Source organism: Amaranthus tricolor, chromosome 7, assembly GCF_026212465.1.
Source record: "Amaranthus tricolor cultivar Red isolate AtriRed21 chromosome 7, ASM2621246v1, whole genome shotgun sequence".
Taxonomy (NCBI): Eukaryota; Viridiplantae; Streptophyta; class Magnoliopsida; order Caryophyllales; family Amaranthaceae; genus Amaranthus; species Amaranthus tricolor.
Window position 1 is genome coordinate 8,299,395 of NC_080053.1, and position 10,850 is coordinate 8,310,244.

Genomic DNA, 10,850 nt, shown 5'->3' on the forward strand with positions numbered 1-10,850 from the left:
ATACCAAATAATGTTGTGTGCCAAGTTTCGTGTAAATCTAACCAAGTTTGAGCTACTTTATGCGCAAAAGTGCCAAAAACGCTTAAAACGCATAAAATCGCAACTTAACACAGAATTTCTAGCATATGACTATGATTTTCAAATCTAACCACTTCAACACAATAATATATACCAAATAATGTTGTGTGCCAAGTTTCGTGCATAATAAACCAAGTTTGAGCTACTTTATGTGCAAAAGTGCCAAAAACGCTTAAAAACGAATAAAATCGCAACTTAACACGTAATTTCTAGCATATGACTATGATTTTCAATTCTAACCCCTTCAACACAATAATATATACCAAATATTGTTGTGTGCCATGTTTCGTGCAAAGCAAACCAAGTTTGAGCTAATTAACAATACCAAACCAAGAAACAACAAAAGAGGGCAGTTAAGGACAGCAGCCTACCCGCTGACCAGCCTACCTTGCCGTGTGGTTTTAGCCTTAACCAAGGATATCTGGAGCTAGACAACCATGGAAACGTGATCTCTATACATAGACCAAGCCAAACCCAAACATGATATTTAGGCCTAAAACCACGTCGAAGTATGTACTCCCTAAGGATATCAACACTATCTACATTTGATACATTGCCACAACTAACACATGGGCAACAAAAACCAACTCCCCCCATCCTAACTTGATGCTGAACCGCAATACTACAAAATTCTAATACGCCATCAATAAGTTCCGACGATTCAATGCTTCCATACATCCAAGAACGATCTATTGTCATCCTAATTAGCGTGATTAATTAATTTAAAACAAAATTAATACACAACTTTTAAACATATATACTTATTTCTAACAAACATATTTAACCCTAAAAAAATATACTCTTATTTATACAAAATCTATTTAACCCTAAATATACATACTTCATATTCTAATTCTATAGTTCATACTTCAATATTAAGCACTATATTGTAAATAAAATCATATTCTAATTCTAATAGTTAAAGACATAACTATAACAACAAACCACATTTTTAACAAATTACACAAATATTTAACAAATTAATAACATAAACTTGAATAATGTAAAATTCACAAATAGTAAAATTTTGCTCAAATAGTATCCAGATTTGGCATACTAGCATACAAGCAAAAGCAAAACAGTACATATCATTTGCAAATAACAATTCAAACAAAAATTCACTAAATTACTAAATTATATATTAAAAAATAATGATATGAACTTGCAAATTAGTAAAAAATATATATATAATTACCTTGATTTCGTGGGTTATGTTATCTACAATCAAAAACAGAGAAACAAAATTAGTATACAAACGGTTTCCATAATTTTCAAGTTTTTTCATGAATATCTTGCAAAACTTAAATGCTTAACAAATTAAAAGGAGTAAAGTACCATAATGTCGTGGGTTTTGAAGATGAACAAGACCATAGTATTAACTTTCGTGGGTTTATGAACCAAGAAGATGAAGAACTTTTAAGAAAATGTTAGCACATAGCAGTTTGCAAATGAAGATGAAGAATGACTTTGAAGAAGAAGGTTGTTACGTTTGTGAAGATGAAGAAGAGGTACGAAGCAAATGAAGATGAAGTTGAAGATGAAGCGTTTTTTCAATGGGTTTGAGAGAACGAAGCAAAGTGTATAGTTTACGTTGTAGTAATCGAGTTTTGTGAAAAAAGAAATGGCAAGTTTTAAATTAATACTACTGTACAATGGTATTATTTGCTGCGGGTGGATGAAGAACTGGAGCAATTATTGTCCAAGTGTAATATTTTCTGTGGATGGAAGAAAAACCGGAGCAATTGGAAGACATATTTGCTGCGGGCAAGGAACAAACCGCAGCAATTGAAGCTGCACATGAGTATTTGCTGCGGTCAAGGCCTTAAACCGCAACAATTAATTTTTTTTTTCTTATTCTTTTTCCTATTTATTGCTGCGTATATACAAAAACCGCAGCAAATGATAAGCAGCAAATACGTTTTTTTTCACTAGTGTGCAATTTCGTTAGTTTTCAAGGCATAAACATTATCATGTCTAAGGGCAATAATAAATTTATCTCCGGTGTTAGGGTTTTTAACAACACATGTTTCTTTATCAAAGATTACTTGATTACCTTTATCATATAGTTGAGACACACTTAGCAAGTTAAATTTTAGCCCTTCAACCAAATAGACATTATCCATAGTTTTAGAGGGATTCTTACCAACTTTTTCAACACCTAAAAAGTTTAATCGAGCCATTGCATCTTTATCTCCTAAGGTGATCGAGCCATTGCATCTTTCTTTAATTTCAGAAAATAAAGAAACTTTACCACTCATATGTCTCGAGCATCTACTATCTAAGATCCACTTTTGCTTTTCCTACAAAACAAAAAATAAGCTTTCTCAACTTTACTTGGCTATCTAAGTGACAAATTTGGGACCACATTCGGGGTAGACCATGTTAGGTGGTCTTGTCCCTTTAGGAACCTATATTTGCTTTATCTGTCCACGTAATTGAAGAGGAAAGGAATTCTTGATAATATATTTGTCCTTACATCTGTACGGACGTGCAAACTTAATATGTCCTTCTTTGCAACAATATGAGCAAGTAGCTGTACGTCTATGTTTGTATGCTCTCTTAACAAATGTGGTTTTACTCTTATATTTATGTTTAACATTATTATAACCTATACCACGTTTATCATTGAATCCTTTTTGGCGTGTAAGCATTTTTTTGTAAATTTAGATTCAGAATTGTTTAGTTTAGTTAATGCTTATAAGTTTTTCTTAGATTCATGTCTCAGAGTCTTGAGCTTGAATTCAAGATCATTGTTTTCATTCTTAAGATCAATAAGCTTTTTCGTCTGGCTGATATTCTGTTCTTTCAAGACTTTGACAGTCTCTTCAAATTTTACCGTTTCAGCCTTTAGCGATTCATTTTTCTTTATAAGGTCTTCACTACCTTCAGCATAGTGACGTATTCTATTTTGCTAAAATATCTTTCTGATCTTTTAAGATCTTTTCACTTTGAAACATGTCAAAGAGAGCTTTAACTAATTCGTCTTTTGAACAAGAGTTAAGAAAGTCAAGTACCTGCTTATGATTTTGATCTTGATCATCATCTTTGTCATCATTAGCTATAAGACATAAGTGAGCTTGACTATCTTCACTTTCAGGTTCGGTTGATCCTTCGGAATCACTCCATGTAGCAACCATTGCTTGTTTCTTCTTGTTTTTCTTGTAGGATTCCCTTTTCTTCTTAGGGCATTCCTTTACAAGATGTTTTGTAGATCCACACTCAAAGCAAGCAAGTTTGTTAGTTTTAGAATTAGAGTTAGATTTTGAAGATTTACCTTTGTTTCTAGATTTAAATTTCTTAAATCTTTTGCGCATCTTCATGATTCCTTCTAGACCTCTAGTGATCAAGGAAAATGGATCTTCCTCATCATCACTTTCTTTATCATCTCTTGAGGATTCGTGATGTTTCTTTTCCTTTAGAGCAAGATTCTTCATGGATGGTATTACATCACTTTCTCCATCATCATGTAGGGTAAGTTCGTGCGTTGTGAGTTTTCCAAGGAGATCGTCAAGTGATAGAACTCTCAAGTCTTGAGCTTCTTCAATGGCGGTGACTTTTGGACCCCATTTGGATCTTGGAAGACACCTTAAGACCTTCTGGACTTTTTCTGCAATAGTAAAAGTTTTACCAAGAAAATTCAAACTGTTAGTAATCAATGTAAAACGAGTAAAGATTTCACTAATATTCTCATCCGTTTTCATCTTGAACATTTCGTATTGATGCATAAGGATGTTAATCTTTGTCTCCTTCACTTAACTTGTTCTTTCATACGTCACAACTAACTTATCTCATATTTCCTTAGCACTTGTGCATGAAAAAACTCTATTGAACTCGGTACCATTCAAAGCACAACACAATTGATTCATTGCCCTATAGTTCTTGGAAATGGACTCCAAATTACTTTGTGAATATTCGGATTCGGTTTTTAACACATCATTTCCTTGAGCGTACTGTTTTCATGGGTACCTTAGGTCCTTTAGTTATGATGTCCCAAAGTTCCATATCTTGATCAATCACAAACATGTTCATCAAAGTTTTCCAATCAGAGAAATTTGTTTTACAAAACAAGGGAGGCCTAGAGCATGATCGACCTTGAGTAAACAACCCTTCTCCTATCGGATCCATCACAAGATTTTAATCTTTATATGTGAAACTCAGCTCTGATACCAATTGAAAGTTGATAGGAGGTCGAATACTCTTTAGAGGGGAGTAAATAGAGAGTATGGTCCTTTAAAATTTTTGACTGGAAGGTTGTTTTAAGAGATTGAGTGACCTTTTAAAAACTGTTTTCTGGGAAAGTTTTAAGTCGATTTGTAAAACTATAACTTATGTGCAGAAAATAAACTTAAACAATAACACACGATATGTTAACGAGGTTCGGTTCTAAACAACCTACTCCCCGCCTATGGGTTCTCTTTCAACTCGTAGTATTTTAATGCCTTTTATTAATAGACTTTAAGACAAACTAGAAGATCTCACTATCTTCTCTCACCACGTTCTTCCCCTTGAAAAAACGTCTTATAAGTCCGTTTAATAAAAGCAAATCCCAATCTCTCAATAGAGAAGAATTACAACTCTTTTGAATGTTTAAAGAATACTAGATCTTAAGTCCACAGGAGAGAAAATTGTAAGAAAAGGTGCATTTTTAATTCTTGAACGAAGCCTTGTATTTATATATGTCACACCTCAACATATCATTGAAGAGCAAGAAAGTTTCATCCTTCAATTTCGTTGATGTGGATATTTTGTGCCAGTCTTCAAAACCTTGAGGTTTAAATCAAATTAACGTTGCATTAACAGCTTATATAATTTCGTCATTGTGTGTTGTAATTTGTTTTTGATAACCAATGTTGTGCTGCCACATTAGAACTCATACAAGATAATGAAAACTAAGCAAAAACCAGATAATATAACGTGTAAATAATTATTCAAATTAATTCTAATTTTTAGCACTAATTTAAATTGTCATTTCCTATTATTAGTATCAATTTAAATTATCATGTTATTTATAGTAAACTCTTTAATTAGCTTAACAATTTATTTTAAATTCAAATAAACACATATGCTAAATTCAAATTCAAATATGAAATATCCAAACGTTTATAATAAATCGTATAATAAAACTTAATTTCAACATTTTGACCTATTAAAATATTTCAAAGATAATTTTAATAAACCTTGACCTATTAAAATATTTCAAAGTTAATTACAAAACTAACCTTGTTATAAACATAATTATTTTAAAGACATTTAAACGTATTTCAAGGCTTATAAATTTAACCATAAGATAAACTTAAGCCATTTAAGCATATTTCAATATTTCGGACTTAAAATATATATATAACAATTATTCACTTTATATCAATATGATTTTAGACTGACTTAAACAACTAAATATAATTACTTAATTTATTTGTTTAATTAATATATGTTTTGAATTAACATCATTTAAGAGAGTTGAGTCTTCACCACTGATTATCGAACAGCCATAGGAAGCCTTCAATACCTCAAATTTACACGTCCCGACGTCGCATTTGCTATTAACAAATTGTCTCAATTTCTTCATACTCCAAGAACAACACACTGGGCTGCTCTTAAAAGACTTCTTAGATATCTTACAGGTACTCTCGAAAAAGGTCTCAATATCTTCAAAGACTCTCCAGTCTCCACTCATATTGCATGCCTTTTCGGATGCCAATTGGGGCGGCAACGAAGATGATTATACGTCAACAATGGTCACATTGTTTTTCTTTGTCGCAATCCACTCACATGGAGCTCAAAGAAATAACATTTTATATCCTAATCCTCCACTGAGGCAGAATATAAAGCAGTAGCTACAACAGCATCGGAGTTTATTTGTTTACATAATCTACTTAGTGAAATGGGTGTGCATCTGTTGGGTTCGATGGATGCTTAAAGCGGAATTTCAGGAAACACTTCCCTAACATCTATCTCAGGATCATAAACATAATTAGACATATGAATCATATAAAAGGATTAGTCTATATTACCTTTGTAGCGTGAAATCCACGAAATTAACGCGATAAGATAATATGGAGAGCCTCAAACATTGCTCCTCTATTCAGTCTACCAGAATCAATTGAATACCAACGTTTGCTAGAACGGAAGAGTATTGTTTCTCTTGCTTTTACTGGTTTTTGTTTCTGTGTGTGTGTATGAATAATTGAGAGTGAGAGTTTAAATTAAAAATATCATTAACACTCACACCCCCATTATCCCCACTTCTCCACTACTAGCATTATATCCTCATATAATACTAGTAACCTAGGTCAAAAGAAACCGATTCTTTTGTTAACCTAATTGGATCGCAAGCCCATAATCCTAATGGGCCCGAGTCATTTATCGTTCAATTGATTCTTTTGTAAGACCTTATAGGATTAATTATATTAGTTGTGGTCCAATTATTATTGACCCACCAATTATATTTATTCTCTAGCAAGCAAATATAATTACTAATAATAATTAACTTTATTATCTTCATAAATATCCTATATATTTATATTTAGTAATTGTCGGAAATGTCTACGGACATATTCCTTCAATCTCCCACTTGTCCGAAGACAATTGCACAATTATAAATTCCTTAAGCCACTTAATGTGAAATTTGACAACACAGTGTTATTTCTCAAATTATGTTTCTTGATCTCTGAGTTCGAATTGTTCAACTAAGGATTAACCATTTAATCTTATTCCGCATGGCCATGCAATTTTCAATTCTCGCTCATCAAGAGGCCTACACACCAATCCTATCACATAGGAGGACTTATTCAGTCTTGTATGACCATAACTCCCACTCAATTCTTAGCCCACCTGATCACTGCCTTTATAGCCTCCTTTTACAGCACGACGTTTAACAGCGTCAAGGTTAAACTAATTATTTCGTAGTGATTAAGACATACTCATGTCTAAGGAATCCACTAAATATAAGGATTCGATTCTGCCCTTTCGAATCAGATTAGGTCAAGTCTCAATGCATCAGGTATGCATCCATGTAATCGATTAAACATCTCTATGTTTCCATAGCTCATGGAACCGAGCTATCAATTAATTACATGCTAATCTTTAATAAACCACTTATGTCCAATTTAGTGATTTAGATTAGGGACATTATATAAATTGTGATTTCAGTTCACTTATAGGGTTCCATTATCGAAACGTTTCCAATAATCCTATTGAAAACACAAATTATATGGACATTTTATTTAATACTAAACCAAGCAATTAAATAAGAAACAAACTATTTATATTATTAATAAACATTCCAAACATATGATAAACATAATTCTTTATAATTGTAAACATGAAGTAAACAACCTAAAGACATTCTCCTATATGCTTAAGCCCCATGGACCTAGTATGACACTCATGCTTCGGCTGAGGGAGTGGTTTAGTCAACGGATCTGCTATGTTATCCGTGGTATCAACTCTACTTATTATTACATCCTGTCTTCCAACAATTTCTCGAATAAGATGGAATTTTCTTTCAACATGTTTAGATTTTTGGTGAGATCTAGGTTCCTTGGATTGAGCAATAGCACCTTCGTTATCACAATACAACTTGATGCCATTCTCAATGCTAGGAACTACACCCAGTTCACTACTGAACTTTTTAATCCAAACAGCCTCTTTTGCTGCTTCAGCTGCTGCTATGTACTCAGCCTCTGTTGTAGAATCTGCAACTGAACTCTGCTTGGAGCTCTTCCAGCTCACAGCTCCTCCATTCAGACAAAATATGAAACCAGATTGGGATCGGAAGTCATCTTTGTCAGTTTGGAAGCTTGCATCAGTGTATCTAGTGACAAACAACTCATTAGCTCCGCCATATACCAGAAATTTATCCTTTGTCCTTCTTAAGTACTTGAGGATATTTTTCGCTGCTATCCAGTGTGCATCTCCTGGATTGGACTGGTATCTGCTGCACATACTCAAAGCAAATGCAACATCTGGTCGAGTACATATCATAGCGTACATGATTGATCCTATTGCAGAAGCATAAGGAACATTATTCATACGCTTGAACTCTTCTGAACTCGATGGGCACAGAGTCTTGCAAAGTTTAATGCCATGTTGCATAGGAATAAACCCTCTTTTGGAGCTTTCCATTTTGAACTTTGTGAGAATCTTATCTATGTAAGTCTCTTAATTTAGTCCAATAAGTCTCCTCGATCTATCCCTATAGATCTTTATTCCCAGTATGTACTCAGCCTCTCCCAGGTCTTTCATGGAGAAATGACTTTTAAGCCATTGCTTGACCGACTCAAGTATGTTTTTGTCATTCCCAATGAGGAGTATGTCATCTACATACAGGACCAGAAAAGTGATATTACTCCCACTTAACTTCTTGTATACACAAGATTCCTCTTCATTTCTGAGAAAGCCAAACTCTTTGACTGCCTCATCAAATCTAAGGTTCCAACTCCTTGATGCTTGCTTCAATCCATAAATGGATCTCTTAAGCTTGCATACTTTCCTTAGATTTTTCGGATCTTCAAAACCTTGTGGTTGTGTCTTGTACACATCCTCTTTTAAGAACCCATTCAAAAAGGCAGTTTTGACGTCCATTTGCTATATTTCAAAGTCATGAAAGGCAACTATCGCAAGGATTATCCTAATGGATTTTAGCATGGCTACTGGAGAAAAAGTTTCATCATAGTCTATACCATGAATTTGTTTGAACCCTTTTGCTACCAACCTTGCTTTGAAAACACTAATGTTTCCATCCTTGTCTGTTTTCAGTTTGAAAATCCATTTGCATCCAATGGGTTTTACCCCATCAGGCAAATCAACCAAGTCCCAAACTTGATTTTCAGACATGGAATCCATTTCAGATTTCATGGCTTCAAGCCATTTTTCGGAGTCAGGACTCTCCAAAGCATCTTTGTGACTAGTAGGCTCTTCTGATTCTAACATGGTTATTTCAGAGTTTTCTGTCAAAAGGAAATCAATATATCTTCTTGACGGAATTATTGTCCTACTAGACTTACGTAGGGGAACAACAAGAGAAGTTTCTGCCTCATTAGGTAGAGTGACTTCGCGTGGATTTTCTCCACTTGGGGCGGTAGGAGGTAAGTGTGTTGAATGCATTTCCTCCTGGGCATTATCATGCTGGGGCGCCTCTGATGAGGTGTTAACCTTATCCATTTGTTGCTCATCTCGAACTTCTTCGAGATATACATTACTCCCACTTGTTTTTCTAGAAATAAATTCCTGTTCTAGAAAAACACCATTGCGAGCAACAAATACTTTGTTTTCGCTTTGGTTGTAGAAGTAGTATCCCTTTGTCTTTTTTGGGTAACCCACAAAAAGACATTTGTCAGATTTAGGTGCTAGTTTATCAGATATTAAACGTTTTACATAAGCTTCGCAACCCCAAATCCTTAGAAAAGACAACTTCGGAACTTTTCCCGTCCACATCTCATATGGTGTCTTTTCCACTGCTTTGGTAGGTGCTCTATTAAGTGTGAATGCAGCTGTATCCAATGCAAATCCCCAAAATGAAATAGGAAGATCAGCAAGACTCATCACTGATCGAACCATATCTAATAGAGTTCGATTCCTCCTCTCAGAGACGCCATTTAATTGTGGTGTTCCTAGTGTAGTCAATTGTGAGAGTATGCCTCGATTTTTCAAATGATCATCAAACTCGTGAGACAAGTATTCACCACCACGATCGGATCGTAATGCTTTTATTTTCTTCCCAAGTTGGTTCTCTACTTCATTTTGAAATTCCTTGAACTTTTCAAAGGACTCCGACTTATGTCTCATGAGGTAAACATATCCATATCTGCTTACATCATCAGTAAAGGTTATAAAGTAGCTGTAACCACCCCGAGCCATGGTGCTCATAGGTCCACATACATCAGTATGTATGAGAGCTAAGAGGTCATTGGCCCTTTCACTTGTACCTGTGAAAGGTGACTTTGTCATTTTTCCCATCAAACAAAACTCACAAACACCAAATGATTCAAAATCAAATGATTTTAGAATTTCATCTTTATGAAGTTTCTCTATGCGTTTTGAACTTATGTGGCCTAATCGACAATGCCATAGGTAAGTGGGGTTTGAATCATTTGTTTTACGTTTCTTGCTGTCTATGTTATAGATGTGAGTTTCTAAGTCTAGCACATACAACCCATTTAATAATTTAGCTGAAACATAGAACATATCATTTAAATATGCAGAACAACAATTATTCTTAATAGTAAATGAAAAACCTTCCGTGTCCAAAACCGGAATTGAAATAATGTTCTTGGTGATGGCAGGAACATAATAACAATTATTTAGTTCTAAAATTAAACCAGAGGGTAATGTTAAAATATAAACTCCAACAGCTAAAGCAGCAACTCTTGCTCCATTTCCGACTCGGAGATCCACCTCACCTTTGCTCAAGCTTCTACTTCTTTTTAGACCCTGCACATTACTAGTAATGTGAGACCCACAAGCAGTATCAAATACCCAAGAAGCCGAAGTCGCTAAATTAATTTCAATAACATATATACCTGAAGATAAAGCACCAGACTTTTTCTCTTCTAGATAGACGGGGCAGTTCCTCTTCCAATGGCCAATCTTGTGGCAGTGGTAGCACTCATGTAGTGCTGCTACTTTAGCCTTTGGAGTAGCCTTTGGTCTGGGAGAGGCATTAGTGGTAACTACCTTACCATTGCCATTCCGTTTAGGAACCCCTTTCTTCTTGAACTTTTTATTCTTTCTGACCATGAGCACATCTTTCAGTGCGGGTTCAGAAGGTAAGC

At 34.5% G+C, this 10,850-nt stretch overlaps 1 protein-coding gene across 1 annotated transcript; it reads right to left on the reverse strand.

Moving 5' to 3' along the window:
- Window positions 1–7,413: 7,413 nt before the first annotated feature.
- On the reverse strand, window positions 7,414–8,109 carry LOC130818453 (secreted RxLR effector protein 161-like). Its single transcript, XM_057684625.1, has one exon. The coding sequence runs from the start codon at window positions 8,107–8,109 to the stop codon at window positions 7,414–7,416; it is 696 nt and encodes a 231-aa protein (XP_057540608.1).
- Between the last annotated feature and the right edge of the window lie 2,741 nt (window positions 8,110–10,850).